At 39.0% G+C, this 18,581-nt stretch overlaps 1 protein-coding gene across 2 annotated transcripts in view; it reads right to left on the bottom strand.

Annotated features, from left to right (window-relative positions):
- The window catches only part of BTBD7 (BTB domain containing 7), a 53,808-nt gene that overhangs the window by 12,351 nt on the left and 22,876 nt on the right, over positions 1-18,581 (bottom strand). Inside the window, exons 3-8 of one of the 2 annotated variants that reach the window (XM_071745728.1) lie at positions 17,220-18,299; positions 5,287-5,495; positions 3,828-3,903; positions 2,094-2,254; positions 1,640-1,783; positions 1,291-1,404 (exon numbers count right to left, since the gene is read on the bottom strand). In XM_071745728.1, coding sequence (XP_071601829.1) covers positions 1,291-1,404; positions 1,640-1,783; positions 2,094-2,254; positions 3,828-3,903; positions 5,287-5,495; positions 17,220-18,299 — 1,784 coding nt within the window. The remainder of the gene's footprint in view (positions 1-1,290; positions 1,405-1,639; positions 1,784-2,093; positions 2,255-3,827; positions 3,904-5,286; positions 5,496-17,219; positions 18,300-18,581) is intronic. The other variant, XM_071745729.1, reaches the window with a different exon arrangement.

The raw sequence follows: 18,581 nt of genomic DNA, 5'->3' as shown, positions 1-18,581 counted from the left end.
TACAACAGGAGCATAGTTACCATAGAACGACAGTTCCCCATCTAAGGTTAAACAGCTAATAATGTTGTAAAAATATTAACAGCACAATATGAAACTAACAGAAACAAGCAGGATTCCTGACAGAGGAAAACAAATCAAAATTAACTTTTTATTTAAAGTTTTCTACTAAAGCACTCCTATATCATATACCTGAGAACTAAAGGAGTCACAGCTTCTATCACATGTTCTTTAACATACTTTTGTGTAGGCAGCAGGTGCCAGGACTTGCCGGGTGATGGGCCCGGACGGTGCTCGCCCCGCCTGTGCCCAGTTGGGGCTGGCCCAGATGTTGCGTGAGACGAATCTCGCCGTGGGCGCGAGCTCGGTTCGCGAACAGAATCAATCGAGCTCGTGTTGGTTCGGGTTAGTATCAGTGAACTAACTTCGATCCGCCTGGCTCTGGAGCCTGCTCCGGAAACCACACCCTGCCGAACCCGGGCATGCGCACCTGGGCCAGCCCCAACTGGGCACAGGTGGGGCGAGCACCGTCCGGGCCCATCACCCAGCAAGTCCTGGCACCTGCTGCCTACACTTTTGTTAGTTTTAACAGTACAAGAATCAAAGACAAGATTTTAAGCAGCTGGTCTTCCTTTGTTGCTTTAGGGCCACCTAGTCCTCCCTAACCTTTGTGCCCAAAATGCAAAGTAGTTATATTTCTTCCCTTCCCTCAAAGAGGATGTCAATAACAACTCACAGCCTTAGAAAGTACTTTCTTAGGCACTGGGCAAAAGCTCTGAATTCACCAGAGCAGTGGTGCCAGTTTGTAAGTGATGTGAATGCACACATCTTCACCTTCTCCTCTTCTGCAGTGACCTGCACTGCTGGGACTTAGGACCTCTTCACCTCTTCACTTAAGTGAGGAGTTGTCTTAAGCACTGGCATTAGGGGCCTACAATGGTCCCATTCTGTCAAACAGAACATGGCACGTTTCTGTGCCACACAGAGCCATCTCTACCCTATGTCACCATCAGCTACAAGATCTTCAGTTTAACAGTCCCCATGCAAGGTATTAAACAGAGAAGCTACTGGTTGAGGGACTTCAGTCAAACTGGACACAAGATATTTATTCCATTTTGCGGAGGATTGAGAGAACTTTGGACATGTTCTGCTTCAAACAAGAAGATGACATTTCAGAGTCCTCTGCTGAGTGGAACAGTAGTTTTCCACCCAGCTCTGGTGGGAGCTGGGGAGCCTGAAAGATCTGCACCAAGGCTGCTGACTAGCTGCAAACTGGGACTCTCAGGCTCTCACCTTGCCATCCGCCTGCCGGGAGGGCTGCCGAGGAGCTGGGCCGGCAAACTGGCTGGAAACCAGGGAGGTTTCCCTCAGAACGTTGCTTTGTTTCCGGTGGAATTTCATCAAGATCTGTCTCGCAAACATTTCAATTTCGACAAAAAAAAATTTTGTTGAAATTTTTCTGACCAGTTCTAGAGACTTGAGCCTGATGATCAATCTTGTAAGTCTTGTTAAATTGAAAATGTTAGTATTTTAGGCCAGTACATGCAAAGAGAGACAAAACATACCAAAAATCTTTCCCTGTTTACAGAACCCCCTAATGATTCCAATTTAGCAATAGCCAAGTGTTGTTAATTATTATTACCTTAGCCTCCTCCACGTATGGCAAGAACAGTCTTGGCCGCACATATATTCCAGCATTTTTTTGCCGCAGCCAGGCATTTGACTTTCCACCTTCTGATGTTGGTAGCATGTCTGAAGGAGGAGTACTAATCAGGCCTCTCTTCATCTTTAAGAATCAAGAAAGAAAGAATTTTATGTTTTTAAAATATGAACATGGGAAGAACTTGCATTTCTTATAATGAACCCTCGCAGCACTTTTTTTTCTTTAGCTTTTTTTTAAAGAACAGAAAATTTAACCAGAAAAAAAAGGATACATGTATTGCTGAGTAGTAACATTTTTTGAGCTAATCTTCAACAAAAACCCACACAAAATAAACAAAAAAACAAACCCCCAGGCCCCCACAACCTTCTGAACAAAGTAGATTCTGAAGTACAAAAAATCCAGAGATAATATTTGAATGAGACTACTGACTTACTGCATCACTCAGTACTTCACTATTCATGGGTAAGATGTGCTCAATGCGGACAAAAGGTAGAAGTGGAGACAGAATCTCTCTCAGCTCCTCAATGTCAAGATCTCTCCTCTTCACACCTCTTTTATTCACACTGTGAGCAGTACCACTGAGTAAATTAGGCTCTATGGGAAGGAACAAGAAATACTTGGTTTATGTAGTTACTGGGATATAGGGAGTTACAGAAAAGTCTAATTTTAAACCAACAGTGTTTATCAGCACTATTTCATGCCTTAAAATCTGATAGGAAGCATCCATGAGGACAGGTTCAGTTTAGCACAGGTCATTTGCACAGCTGTCAGTTTCAAAGTGTAAGCCAAGGAGAGAGAGAAAAAAAAAAAAAAAAAAAGAAGTGTTTGGAGTAAGTATTTACAAAGCTCTGCTAAGTGCTATGCTATGAAATCATGTGTACCTCCCTGCTAGCAGATCCCCCCAAAACTCTCCCTTTGTGCCTAGGTTTTCAGACACTTATTTTCTACAAATTATGGCCTAAAAAGTCCACTGGCATAAATTATCCTAGTTTCCCTGTGTACCCTACCCGAGTAATAGCTGTGTCAAGCCCACTCAAATTCCTCTCGTGGCCCCAGGATACCTCTTTGTGCCAAGACTGGGTACCCTCCTAGAGGTTGCACTATGACAATGAATGACACATTTGGGTCATTCTCCCTCCCTAGTTAACTATCTGTCTTCACCTGTATTTTAGGTATTGTGCCCAAGCTGAATTTGACTAGTTTCACTCTTTCAGGAAACCTGCCAAGCATACCCATCATCCCTTCAGTACAGGCAGCTCAAGTTTTGGCCACAGCCCATTACAATTTCTAATTCTTCTGCATACTTGACTGACACTATCACATATTCAGAGCCACAGAATCAGAAGTGTCACTGAGAAATTTAGACCAAATTACTAGACTAAGTTTGGCCCTCATCTGACAGAACTTGGTGTAGCTTATTTCTGCTTTTGCTTATCACATTATCTGATGATCCCAGGAAAGAGAGACAGTCCATTTAATAAATTAATAAATTAATGCCAAAGAGCAGGAAGCTGCACAATTACGCCAAACAAGCAGCTTCTCTTCCAGTCCAGGCCTGCTACTGTTTAACTATCTCATTACATTCCAGTCTGCCTTAAGACAAACACTTAGAATACCACATTTTGAATTTAGAAGGTTAATACTTACTCAGGCCACTAAAAGCACACATTTTATCAGACTTTTTGTTGCATTTCATACATGCCCATGACAAAGCAGTTGTATGGCAAGCAGCCACAGTGCATTTCAAAAACATGGCCAGTCCTCCAAAGACAGTAGCCACACCAGCACTGCTCTGTCTTTAAAAAGTCACATTCTTCCCTTTCTGTTCCTCTTGTTGTACTACCTGATTGACACTTTGTGATCTTGTTACTTGAATTTGTTTTTTCTGGAAAGATATTTAACCTACTTCCCACTTCCAACACATGTAAGATTGCCCTTGAAGTTACCACTGTACATATTATAATATGCATCTGTGCTAATACATTTACATCCACTTTAGAAAAAAACCTGCTCTATAAAGGTTCCTTAACTTAACAGGTTACCCACAGAAAACCCCAAAGCAAAATGAAACAAAAAGAATCCACAAACAAACAAAAAACCCCAAAAGACAACTTCCCTACATTTCTGTTTATTTGGTTTAGCACTGTGTGGTTTAAAGGATCCTTACCTCGATCTGCTATTCTCTTCATCAACTGGTGTTCTCCCCATTTAATCAGATATTTAAGAATATCTTGTTCGCTTGCCTGGTAGAAAGGGAAAGTCAGCAAGCTGCATATGCTTAGGGGTTTGCATTTTTTGTTTCTGTGTGACACTAAAAATCATATACCCAGGTATTTCACCACTTTAAAGAAACAACTGTACCAAGAGTGAAGTAAACATTTGTACTTTATGATCTTGCTGTACCACTTCATCCAGATACTTTAAGGTAGTTCTACTGATATATCTCCACTATGATTTCTAGATTCATTTCACTTATTGAATCTGTAGGAAGAGGGAAAAAAAGTCCCACAGAAAAATTTTGTCTACCATAGGTATTAAATTTAACTAAAAGGAGTAGTTTTAACACTGGGTGTTTGGCTATTCTAACATTACAAATTCTGCATCTACACAGCCTAGAAAGCTATGGAAAAAACATCAAACTGAGTGAATTATAATCTAGGCAAAAAAAAAAAAAAAAAAAATGATTTTCAGTAATACTATAAACAAAACAACTTTACTTTGCTCATAACTACATGCATGTGTTAACCACTCAACAGTTTAAGAAGAAAAAATTACATACTGAAAATTTTAAATTTGTCTATTTAATTCTTAACAGTTACTGTATGAAATTTAGTCACAACATACACTCATGGAAGATCAACAGTGCTGCTACTGTAATTCCTGAAATGCTTATAGTAAACAAAGCTTTTATAAATATACCGAACACTTTAAGTAACCTCCAAATTTTTTTTTAAAAAAACAACAAAACCCCAAAATATTGGGAGAGATATAATAAAAGAAAAAAATAAATCCAGTCATCTTTAAGCTATAAAAAGCTGGTCAGCATTATAAAGATTTGTCCCCTGAAGACAAATGGCACCAAAAATCCATGTTTTCTGTTTGTCGGTATGGTTTCTTCTCCCTAAAGCCACACAATCACTCAAGAAAGTCACAAAAAAGATGAATTCTGCAATACTTGTCAGAAAGTATATATTATGCCTCTCTCCAAAAATAAGTTAAGACTTCTGAACAATTACAAGCTTATTGACTCCCACTGTCCCCAACTAGGATGTACTTTTGTTAGAGCAAAACTAGTACCACCACATAATTTTATAACACTTAAACATGCAAGGCAAATGTGACATTAAGAAATGCTTTGTTTAAAATAACTTGCAGCCATTTCTAAACTATTATTAGGCTTCTAAACAATAGCATTTACTACCAATTTGGGTTGCATAACAGGACAAGAAGAAAACAGTTTTCATAATCCTACTTCAATTTATTTTTTTATATATTATAAAAGGAATGCTTAGTGTGCAACAAACCCATTATTGCCTACAATTTAAAAAGAGCTACTCCCAAGTGTTAGTAATAGTATCACTTATCCTGCTCTATGCAGGACCAGCTGTATTTGCACTGCAGGTCACCTGTAAATAGTCAGACTGAATAGCTGTGAGCAGGTGGTCCTTGCTGAGTTCATAGAAGACATCTGAAGTCATGACCTGGGTAAACTCCTCACAGAGGAAATGTAGTGCTTGTCGATGGACCCACTTGGAACCGTATGGCTGAGAGCTCCACTTCAGGATGGCAATTAAGGTGTCTAGTGAGATGCTCTCAGCAATAATATCTTCACAGCCTAGGAAACAAAAGCAAAAGTGATGTTGTCACAGAAGCACCTTGATGGTGAAGGAATTACACATACACCTAAATCTGTAACACAACAGGTTACATGACTCACAGTAAAAGCAGAAGTAAATCCAGAAAAAAGTAAAGAAGTAAAACCAGAAGTGCCCTACAGACTGAGGTTGCAAACAGGGTTAAATTCTGATTAAAAGTGTAATAGTTTTAACTATGATTTACGATTCCAACTATATAGTCATTTAGCTTTTAAAAGCACATGAAGTATCATGTCTGCTGGCATGCCTGGATGAACAACTGGAAAACTAGTTCAACCCTACTAGAAACTCCTTTGGTTAATATACATTACTGACTGTTTAGCACATTTTAAAGTTGCAGATTTGAATTTGAGTCACTATTGTTTAGATCAGATTCGTAGAAGCCTAAAAACTGTAACTAAGGTCAGATTTTAATGTGTCACTTTGCACTCCTGAGGCAGACCATGGAAAGAAGCAAAAACAGAAGCTGTGACATATTATTGGTAGTCAGCTACCCAGCACAGGATGAGGGCAGCAAAGCATCACTTTCTGGCTCACAGAGAAGGTGGGAAGCAGTGGGTGGCTGCTCTCAGCCACCACTTTGGCCCTACCAAGCAAGGTAGAGAAGGTGCCAGAACTGGGAGCAGCTCCTCTGGCAGAGAAGCAAAAAGTGAAGCATCCCAGAGGCAGGTGTTCTGATGAGTCTGCTGCAGTTTCTTTGTACCCACTGCTGCATTAGGTTTTATTTCTGCACAGAGTACACATCTTATGAAGAAGAGACAGAGGATATTTAAGTTTCCTAAGGGGATGTGGAGCAGATTCAGAAGAAACGGGAGACATAGCACAGGAGGGTTGAAAATACAGGTGCTTAGGGTTACTGAGTTAAGACAGATGGCACCACATGTTAATAACTTGAAGTTATTAGCAGTTTCCTGATTTCAGTTGTACATCTGGTTTAAATATACACAGAATACTATTTCTGTTTGCACTATACAGATAGCAATTTAAAGAAAAAAAAAATCTTATTTTAGAATTATACATTCCACTCTCAAACCACTACCGCCACAAAATTACAGCTGTGCTTATGCCCATGAAAGGTCTTCACACAGCTCAGAACTGTATGCTTACACTGTAATTATTTTACTTTTTATACATAATTTTTTTTTCAGTTTCAAGGATATTTGAAAACTAAACTTTGGCAATTATTTGGAGAACTGTTTGTCATTATTGAGCTCTTGGATTAAGCTGTGTAACAAAGTGTTTAGCACAGTAATCTTAACATTTGTCAAGTCAAAGATGAAAGAGGCTGTACTGATGCTACATATTTTTGAAGTAGTTGCATATATGTAATGCTAGAAAAAATTAATAGAATTAAAATAAAATCTTACTTTTCTACACAGGCCAGCATACAGAGTAAGCGCTGACTCAGTTCTTTTGCAACTAATAATATGAGGGACAAGATACTAAGCAGTCAGCAGTAACAAGTGAATGTGCTACTTTGAGTAGAAAGGTATCTGGCAGAGGAACTACTGAGCAAAGTCATTGAAAAGGGAAATTTAAACACTAAGGTAAAAAAGGTACTAAGAAGCAACAATTTAAACAGGAAGCAGGTTATAAATTTGCCTGTCCTATTAAACATATGTATTTCTACTTAATATGCACTAACACCAACATGTTAATTATGAGAACAATATTGAGACATTAAAATTTTCTAAACCTGAATATAAAAAAAAAAATACAGTGAATACAAGAGTCAAAGCTTAGTGAGAATGTTAGCAGCAAATTCCAGAAATAAAGAGTCTGAATGTACAAATAGTTCTGCAAATATTTTTTTACTTTGGAAAGGAATTTATGAGAACAATGCCCCTCTTCCCAAACATAATTAATTTTACGCCAGTCCATACTTAAAACAAACTTTCCTCAACAAGCATTCGGATGATTTTTTTCATATGCCTGATCTGAGAAGACTATAGAAATGTACTCATTGATAGAAGGGCCAGCAAACACAGACACATTTCTGAATGATGATTAAAGGCAGCATTATGCTATTCATCCTTTGTTAGACTCTCCATTTGCTTTTGACAACAGGATAAGTGTTGAGTCATATTTCAGTACACCTGTTTTGTTCTTTAGAATTACTGAAGTAATACAGCACTTCTCTTAGCATTAGGTTATGTATTATTATTACTACTGCAAGAATGAACAGATGCCTCACTACAGATTGTGACTTCTAACCTGCATGGTGCAATGCAGCAAAGATTGGTGAGAGGCATTTGGAACATCAGCCCAATCCCCACTGGTACAGATGAGAACAGAAAATGAGAATTGCTCTGAAATACACACCTTTGTGTATTGGGCTTGGGTATAGGTTAGAGAGCCTGCCCCCTCTAAGTGGGGGAATTCCCCAGAAGCCTAAAGGATGAACTGAACTCTGAATTCTTAAATTCTTAAAAAAATCTGAAAACCAGAACTTTTAAAAAAACATCCAAACAAAAACCCCTACCTTAAAAAAAGCTCAGAATACTTCAGCATTTTTTTCAGAAATAGGAGTAAATGAGGTCTGAAGCTTTCCACTTAAAATTCTTACTTTTTACTTACAATTTTTACTTAGAATTTTCCTTACATTTTTACTTACATAGTTCATGGATGACACTGTATTTAACTTCATCATGAGTCCCTTTTATTTTCTCTTTTGGGGTTCAAAAAATTAAGCAAGCAGCAAACCTGGCAGGGCCAATGAAAGCTAACCATGACTAGGTTGCAGTATGCTTAAGAGTAGTTTGCTTCCCTGATTAAGAAACACAGCTGTTTGAAACAATCCTTTAGGGTCAACAGTTGTGTTGCAGTAAGTCTTGCATTGCCAAACCCTAAGACAACTTTTTGCATGCAAGCTGATTTCAGGAGATGATCAAATATCCCAGAAGTCTATAGATTACATGTAAAAACTGCTCCCTTTCAAAGCCAGTATGTAAACCTGTTCCCTGAAATCAGTCAATCAGGAATCTCACTGCAAGAGCAAATAAGCTTATCTCAAAGTGAATGCATTCATGGTATTTCATCTGACACTTATTTTTGAAACAGTAAGGATACCTGCCCCCTGGCTACTTTTCTTAGAAAAGGCAGTGTCAAAGATCTGAGCAACACCAATTTATAGAAACAGAGTATCGGCTCAGTCCCTGTTCTTCTGTCAAGTCCAATCGTTGCAAAACTACTGATAACATGACATGACATCATCAGGTGAAAAGCTCATTTAGGATGCCTACCAAATGAAACAGTCCTTTTCCCAAGTAATTTTATCAGTGTCTCGGAACTGAAGGATTACTAAAAATATTTCTTCTGAAGTAAACATGAGGTAATAATTAAAGTGCATTCTGAAAATCTGGATAAATGGGGCAACCCAATTCTAGCAATGGAAAGAATCCAATTTATTTTCTTCTTTGGCAGAAGTTTTTTTTTTTTTTGCTTTAGCAGTCAGCCACTTGGCAAAAAAAGCAGTCATCTAATAGCCACAATATTGCTCTTCACAGTGAAACAGGACATTTTTCTGAGTGCTATTTTGTAATACTCAGGCAGCAACAGCCTTTCCAAGATTTGTTTGCAGTATATCCTGAGCTTCTGTGATTATTAGTATCTTTCAGACATTTAACTTGGAGTCTAAAGAAATGAAGGATGACTATCACATTTCAGACAAATAAGGCTATTCCATGCACTTCCAGCATTTTGCTGGATACCAATAGGTCCTGGATACAAACAAGTCCCTTCTGCTTCCCCAGTTCTTTGTTAAATGCAATTCCATTGTCCTTCCAAACAGAAATAGCTTGAACCACATGTAGCATGCTAGCTAGTAGCTTGGAACCATATCGAGACGGTTGACAGACCCAAAGACGAATTAAATGCCTTCAACAATTAGAAAAAGTGGAATTCAGCAAAGTTTTTACTACAGAACTGGTAACTTGATTTAACTCACTCTATGCTGGAGATTGTTGCCCTAAACTTAGGCAAATGAGTGGAGCAAACAAGAAAAACAAACAAACAAACAAACAACAAAACAGTAGTGAGAATTCACCTAGACACAAAACTGGAGCTATTAGAGCATTAGCAGAGACCATGCTGTCAATCAGGAACCATACTTTTTGAATTTGCTGGTGTGTAGAGAACAGTTTAAGAGGAATGACCTGTAGCTAGTCTGGGACTGCAACACGTTAGGAAATTCCAGAGATGCTTGTCTGACACATCCTTGAGCACACTTGCTGCTCTCACCCAGCTTCTGACAGGAAAACAAAGGAAAAAAGGCCTAATAATATTTTTTCAGCCTCTTTCCCACGTCTTACAGACCCAAAGATTCAAATGTGTCCTGTACTTGCTAAGGATTCTCTAGAAGGCAGCCTAGACTCACAGGCTCAGGGAGCAGTCATGGAAGCCAAGGCCTTTGCAGAGTGGTGTTAAACCAGACTCATCTCACACTCTGCATCTCCTGCTTGTCTGTCAAACTCATGCTTGGGTGGCCACCTAATGAGCTAGTCACCTAACTTCTGTCAATCCTGCTTCCAGCAACATTAGATCCCCAACAGCACAAACCCTACTGCCAGCACAGAGAAGAGAAGCAAGGAGGCCAACGCAGAGGCAGGGCAGCAGTACCACTTCTGACAGCCACAAAATCTGCGTCAGATTCACAAGACCTCACACAACTTGAGACACATGGCAATACTAACTTAGGGTCTCCACAGCAGTAGGCAAAACATCAAAAAACACTAAAAGCCAGTCAGAAGACTCGTATAGCACAAAGAGAAAACAACACTTTTCACTGGTAATCACATAAGCAGCAACTACCATAACCTCTACTTTCCAATAACTGTACTGGGAAGAGGGGATCTTGGTTCAGCATCCTTTTTCTGGATGCAGATTGACTTTCTCAGTTTACCAACATTTATTGCTTCCTGGCAGCACCATATTCTCTGTCTTAAAGTAATGCTACAGGTTTCTACCTTCTTGAAGTTTTAATGCTTTTCTTTTCCATCCCATCCACAAACTGTTTAAACAAAATCTTTAAAAGGACATTAAGTTAACAGTTAACTGATGCCAAGCCTGTAACTTGCAGATGTGTCATTTTCCATGTTTTAGAATTCTGAAGCACACAAGCTTTGTTACCTGAAGGTACAAAACTACATGAATGTTTTGCAGAAAATAAAACAAGTAGCATTGGAGATCAAGGAGGACTCAAGGGGCATTAGTGGTCAAACACTGTTGAAGTCTATTGCTAAATCAGTACCTCTTTTGAGCTATTTTTAATCTCTCTGCAGATTTTTTTCTAAGCACAAAATTTTAAAACAGTCACATATTCCCATCCTTGAAAGGCAGAATTCAGTGTATCCATTATGGCAATGTTAAAGTATATAACATTACTTTTTGCTTTATTCAGACACAAAGGTGACAACTTTAGAGCACTTCAGATTTACTGTTACAGCAAAAATCAAATACAACCTGAAGGTTAAGTCAAGCAGCATTTTCTGTTATGCTAACCACCCTCCCACAGTGAAAACTCAGTTAGCTGTGTCAAACCCAATACAGCATATTATCCAGTCATCTGAAATATTAAATTAGCAAGCAGATGAAAACAATGAAATTTGTGTTGTTTAAAGTTATTTTTATTTATGATATGACAAGTTATAAAGCTGTTAGGCAGTCTAAGATATTAGCAGCTGGATTTTTGAAACTGTAAGGTTGGCCAGAAATGAAAAGTAATTGCCACATGCTGAAAAAATTCAGTATTTGTGGCAAAATTTTTTAGCATTTTATCTCCCAAAGAATCCATGCAAAATGCATTTATTTAGGAAGCCTGAAATCTGCATCTACTTTCTTGGTTTCTTGAAGCCATCAATAATGACTCTTGACTGGGCTTCAGGATTCCTTAAGAAGCACATCCAGCAGCAGAAGGCAGCATAGCTGATCCAGCTTGAACAGAAAACACAAACAAAAAGCTGCCAAGTCAACCATAACAAACCAGAGGGAAGAACTTAACATGGGAATCAACTGTATATTCAATACCAAAGCTGTACACTTCCTAAACACAGGAGGCTGGAAGAAAAACCTGAAAATAGTGACCAGATATGTTTCTCTACAAACTGACATTGAAAGCAAATTTTATGTGGCCAGTGTCACAACTCAGTCAAATTCTTTATCCTTGCCTATAATCCTGGAAGGTAACTGCTCTAAGGAAGACCATTTCCACTTTCTGTACTCGCCAGTGCTCATAATACAAAACCCAAGAAATAAATGCAGGCCTGACTGCAAGTGAATCACTGAAGGTCAGATTTACGTTAATATTTATTCAATCATACCAACATTTTAAAGTTAAGTGCCAGATCATTTCCTCTAAGCATTCCAACTGCACTGATCTATAACTGACACCCTTGCTATAATCTTCCCACAATGTGTCAGTGTGTTTCAATACTGTCAGTGTGGGCTTCCTGGCATTTCAGTCCTGCTGAGATCAAGGGTGCTTTTGATGTCAGTGATATCTGCCTCTAGATCAAAGGCCATGCTACTGTATATGGCTTTAAAGTAAAGTTTCTTGCTTCTTATTCTTGTGAAAGGTAAAGTTAACACCTAAAAATAAAAGGAAAGCAAAAAGTCTGAAATTAGGTTATTTTTGTCAATTTAACTTTAAAAACTTTTAGAATCAGAAAAGATTCTCAGGCATAACTAATTGGTTGGGTCCTAGTATCCAGAAACCTTTAACAGAAGAACATACTGTATCACCACATCAGTGAGAGTATTCACAACAGTAAGCAATAGAGTGAAGCTGCAGAAGAGGATTCATGTATCTGATACAGTTATCTCATAAAAATAATATACTTGAAAGTCAAACCCTGCAACAGCAGTGAATCTGGCAGCATATTAGGACTGGAAGGTGGAATTATGTTAGCAACACACGATCAACAGGACCAGGGAACTGATCTGGTTTTAATAACTGTACTACAGAAGAGGAAGGAGTGATTTTAAACCTCATCTTTGTGAATCATGGTGTTAAAACGATTGCACCGGTACAGTTGACAGAGAGCAGAAAGGTGACATGAAAGCCCAACGCAGAAGCAGAGTGCAGAAAAAAGCAGGCAGATCACAGAAATGTTCCACTAAGGGATGTGCTTAAACCTCCTGGAGAGGGGCTTTAGTTCTCACAGCCTCCGTGAAAGCATCACTTGGAGATAACAAGTGCTTCAGCCTCCCTAACAGCAGTCTCTGTCCTATTAAGTACAAATGGGTTTCAGTATGATTGTCTGATTATTTTATTGAAATTAACTCCTTCATAGATCAAATTCAGTTTCTCTTGTAAGTAAGTGACTATCATCAGTTGAAAAAAATCAAACTGAAGTCAGAGTAGATTCTAAACCAAGTGATCTTGCTTTATGTGGACAGTAAAGGTTCATAGCACACACCCACACTGACTTCATCACAGGGAAACCATCTATTAAAATACAACAGTCAGAAAAAAAAATAGTATTGCTGTGTTAGGAATGGGAAGATTTCCGTGGAAAAAGGCAAAGCCATACCATCTGCTGAAACTGATGAAAAATTATAACATCTGGATACTTAGAAAGGTCCCTGGAGACAAATCAAACTAAAATCTGTTGAAAATAAAAACAGTTGATCAGAAGCTTTAAAATACATCAGCTTCATTTGACACTCAGTTACAAATACCCAGCCAAAACTTAGCAGAAGTGAGCAAAATTAGTTGGAAAAAGTATCCAGACTTACATATAATGAGCCCAAAATATTTTCCAGGAAACCAGGGAGACGAGCTTTAGCAAGTTTGTAATTGGCTAACATGACTGAACTGAGTCAAAAAACTTGAGCCAGGAGGTGTGGAAAGCTAGAGAGGAAACTTAAGACGTCAGCTACTGTGAAAGCCAACTGATGGGATTGGTCAGAATTTGGGCAAAACTGGACACCTGCAGCACAGCAGAGTAGAAAAGTGCTGTCAGAGGACCAAGCTAAGAAATTTCATAAGAACTGCCTGCTCAGTGGTCTCCAACACCTGTGCAATGCTGTCTCTTCTAGCATCTCTCTGCATAACACCTAGAAGCCAGATGCTTGAGTGACAGCTTTCAGCACAGAACTATGCTAGCTGTGAAAACAGGGAATGGGAAGGACACTCACACTGAGATTTCTCATCTACCTGATGTTAAGTGTTAAAACAAGGGAGGACAAGGTACTGTGGTTAAGTGCTGAAACAAGAATGGTGGTCATTACTAAAGTCTACAATTTCTTAGGTGACCTAGTGAAGTACATGCATGCAGTTTTCCCTGAAAGCTTACTTTTAATTTTGATTATACTCTTATACCAGAACAATTCTTCAGTGTCAGCATAGTACCAGTGACCTAAACATGAACTCAGCAAACAAAGTATGGAACTCTTAGATACTGACTTCACCATCACATACAGATTTTCTACAGGATGCTTACTGCTTTCCCCTGTATCTAGGGAACAGAGCACTGATTTTTAAAATCCTAACTAGTTCAACTTAACATCTATAATTTGATTATCTGAAAGGATGACAAATTTACATTTGCTAGTATTGGACAATATAATAAATTTCAACCACTGCTTGATTCTCCTGCATCTCTTTCACAGACACAATGACCTCCTTACCTCCCCAGCGTACCACTTTTGTGGGCAAACACAAATTTCCCAGGAAAAGAAGACCTCTGAAGGCCACTGCATCCCTCTACCTCCTCACAATGGCCACCACCCAAAATGCTACAGCTCTTTTTCATCCTAAGGACTTCAACACCGAGCTGTACTGCTTCACTCACTGGTTCCAGCCACCCAAGAATGCTACGAAGATGCTGCAAAGCCCAGTCCTGCTGCTGCCTTTCCTTGTCCTTCCTTAGAGGTAGTGTCAGAGAAAAAGTCCAGGGAAAAGTTAAGATCCTGTTTCCAGTGACTCATAGAATATATATTCCAGTCTGTAGCATAGTCCTGGGAAGAGCGTCAGTTTAGGACACACTGATCCAAGTGTGCTCAATTTAAAGCGAGCAGAAATAATGAAACCCAGCACCAAATAAAACATCAGTTCTCTTTTCACCATTTACTAATACTTAAAAAGTAAAAGCATTTTCCTATAAGCCTCCCTAAGTTTCCCTTTGAAGTCTTCTAGCACTGTTATTGCCCATGTGAGACCCTACCTGGAACACTGTGCCCAGTTCTGGAGTCCCCAGTATAAGAAGTTGATAGAGCTCCTTGAGTGTGTCCAGAGGAGAGCCACAAAAATGATGAGAGGACTGGAGCACCTCTCCTATGAAGATGGGGTTGTTCAGCCTGGAGAAGAGGAGGCTCCAAGGTGATCTTACAGTGGCTTTCCAAGACCTGAAGGGGGCCTACAAGAAAACTGGGGTAGGACATTTTGCACAGGCATGTAGCAAGAGGACAAGGTGCAATGGTTTAAAACCTGAGGAGGGGAAATTGAGATTAGGTATTAAGAGGAAATTCTTCACCACGAAGGTGGTAAGACACTGGAACAGGTAGTTCAGGGAAGCAGTGAAAGCCCCATCCCTAGAGATATTCAAGGATAGGTTGGATGGGGCCTTGAGCAACCTGATCTAGTGGTAGGTGTTCCTGCCTGGGGCAGGAGGATTGGATCTAGGCCATCTTTAACATCCCTTCCAACCTTAGCCATTCTATGATTCTACATTATCTGCTTTGATGTAACTCACACTGCTTCATCAGAGCACCCCCAGATCACAGTTGTTCCAGCTTAGGCTTCCAATCTCAGGGAAAGAATTGCATCCTGTACATTTACAAAATGGTGCAAAATTATTCAGTGTCTTAATGAGAGATTCATTCACAGTTTAATTCCCTCATCAGTATTCTTTGAGCATACTAGGTCTTTTTAGCACTTGTGTGTGTGCATGCACCAAGACTGAGAAACTACACTTACATGACCTTTTTAATTTCAACTCATTTTCCATTCTTGCTTTCATTTCATTTTCTGAGTTGCCCAGTTCTCAAGCATTATTAACTTTCAAATATTGCACAGGAATTAATTTAACACTGTATTTCAACTACAGTAAAACTTTTTGCAACTTCTGCATTCCATTCAACATTAAGTTTCTAGTTGTACTTTGAGGGCAACAAAATACAAAAGAAAGATGCAGACAGACCGGAGAGGGTCCAAAGGAGTGTCACGAATGTGATCAAAGGGCTGCAGAATGTGCCCTGTGAGGAAAGACAGAAGGAGTTAGGTCTTTTCTCTGTGGAGAAAAAAAGGCTCAGGGGGATCTCATGACAGTATTCCAGCACCTAAAGTACAGCTACAATGAGAATGTAGGCTCTCTCTTTATCTAGACTCTCTTTCCCACAAAAGGTCAGACCACATGATCTTGCAAGGTCCCTTCCAACCCAGGCTGCTCTACAATTCAATGACTCGGAGCCTAAGAACCCCTCATTCACATTCCTGTAGTAGCATGTATCAGAAAGCCCATCTCCTTTGTTTTCTGCCAGTTTTACTGCAGCAGGATTATTTCAACTTTCAGCATTATCTGAAAAGCAGTTTCCTAATACCAATCTCTACAAAAGATAGTTCTGATGAGTTTCTAATATTTTTATCACTCACCATTTGATATAACTATTAGGAGCTGCCATTATAAGTACATTCCCTTCCTGCAATGGTTATACCTGCTTTTTCCCATCCACTCCTTAATATGTTTCCTGTTTTATTTGTCTGTTTGATAGTTTATATTATAAAGATTTCAATCTTGTCAAATTTAATTTGATAGCTGGAAGTTAAAGAGGTAGAGATTGAATGTCTTTAAAAAAATTTAAACTAGATTAAAGAAATCACATTCCCGATGAAACAGTGAATTCCCTTGTCCATTTCTCAGCTCAGAAGTAAAATTCTCATCCCTCACCATCAAGGCCTGAGGCAATTGCAATATGCCATTATTTATAATATGTTCACTAAACAGTTCAAACACCAACAGATTAAACAGCAAGCAAAGCTCCTACCACCAGAAGGGGAATTAATTATCAGTTCATTGGTCAGTGCTCCAACAGCTGACCAGAGACTGCAGTAACCCTGGGCCAGTAGCCGGTTATCAAGATCTGAATGAACTTCAAGAAGTGAAACTTCTTGAAGAACAGAAGTGAAACTTCCCAAACTTTATGTGTGAAAATACTGACTGCCTCTGTCTTCAGTTCTGTACATAAACAAGTAGATACTAAAGACTAGGACTAGTGCAATTAAGTAGTTTTAATTGACCTTCCAGAAGCAACATTACAGTCTTGGTGTACCCCCTTTGACAGAAATCCTCACTCAAGTTTACAGCCTTGTTAACATACAGGGACACTTCATAACAAGTCTAAGTATTTTCTCCTCTTGACAAGCATTTCTTGTATCTCCCCCTGTTGTTTATACCCAAGAAATGGATTTTAGATGAAAGCAGGTAAAGATCAACAATATCAAGAACATTTATACAGGAGATAAATAGCATGCTTCATTGATGAAATGCAATACAGCTAAATTATGTCTCCTCTGTAGAAAATACAGATGCATTGTCTACAACCTACGGATAGAAAATTAATTCCTTTTCTTATTGGAATTGCCAACCAGTGATAGTAAGACTCAATAAGCACACTTACCCTGCAAAATAGCTAAAAAATTGTTCTAATAAGGTTGTATCTTTTACAGCAAGGACAGTATTACATACCTTGTGCAAGCATGTTAAACTCCAAGAACAGTGCTATGTGATAAAGCTCCATAGCTTCTTCAGCCCTAGTCATGTTTATTTTTCCTGCTACAAGAGCTTGAACTTCACTTAAACTGCCCACTGATGGGCTTGAGTGCAAAACTGAGAGGTCCACCACATCTGTATACATGCAGTTCAAAATGACCTTAGCATATTTTTTTGGTATGATAGATTCATCCAATATAATTCTAGTTGGAGTTCGTAGAGTTCGGTCTGTGATTTCTTCACCAGTTCGTATCCTCCTCTGCAGCAAGTGGCGAAAGAAAGGAGATCGTGATGAAATAATAGCTTTGTGAGCTCTGAGCTCCTCATCTAGGCAGTTCTGACTTCCACCAAAAGTTTCAACTAAGTCAGAGTTGGATGAAAAGCTAAGAACCACATCATAGTAGCACATGTAATCAAACAGTGCACGCATGTCAACATCTAAGGAATTCGGGGTTCCAAATTCTTCACTAAGCTGCACGAGGATATCAACATTTTGGAATCTTGAATCCTCCATCCCAAACTCGCCTGTATAAAGGTAGTGTAACAAAGCAGAAAACATTGGCATATCTATGCCTGCTGTGTTAATATCCATTATTATTTCTGCCCCATACTCCGGTGAGGAAGAAAGCAGCGTCTTAAAAAATGGACACCTGGCCGCTAGTATCGCCCGATGCACAGGAAAACAAGTTTCTTGAAATATTAAGTCTACATCAGTACAATACTTGTACTGATAAAGTTCAGCCATGTCTTTTTGTAGCGTCCTGGCTTCTGGTCTTGCCAAATTGGCTTGTAGATAAAGTTCCTTTAAGGCTGATGTCCCTTCGTATTCTTCTACTAACGCATTAACATCTCTGACATCCCAGCCTGAGAGGAGTTCACGCATCTGCTTGGCGTGATCAGCAGATCGGCTCGATTTCCGACGCTTAATGAATTTCTTTTTGAGAGTGGCAAGGCCAGAGGTTTTCTTTTTCTTGTCTTGAGGTTTCTCGTGGCCATGGTCAAGGCTATACAACTTCGATTCACAGCCGTAACCTTGATGAGAGTAGGATGATGTCCCTGAAGGCAAAAAGGAAAATCGAACAAACACATTTATTCTTTAAATTTTCAAGGAAAGTCCGGAACACCAAAACAGTTCATCATCATTGTCTGCAAATTACACACTTTCTTCTTCTCAGAAGAGATAATTCAACCATATGGAAACCTGACTAATGTCTTTTCATTAAGAACAATTTTTTTTTTTCAGCTATGAAGTTTATAAATTTTTTTTTAAATTTAAGATTCAATTCAATTTTAAGAACCAAGTAGTGCCAATTGATGTAGCCCTGTAGCACTTGGCTC

The sequence above is a fragment of the Heliangelus exortis genome, chromosome 5, assembly GCF_036169615.1.
Source record: "Heliangelus exortis chromosome 5, bHelExo1.hap1, whole genome shotgun sequence".
In the NCBI taxonomy this organism is placed as follows: domain Eukaryota; kingdom Metazoa; phylum Chordata; class Aves; order Apodiformes; family Trochilidae; genus Heliangelus; species Heliangelus exortis.
Note: the sequence above shows the minus strand (reverse complement) of the source record. Positions and strands in the feature narration are given on the sequence as shown.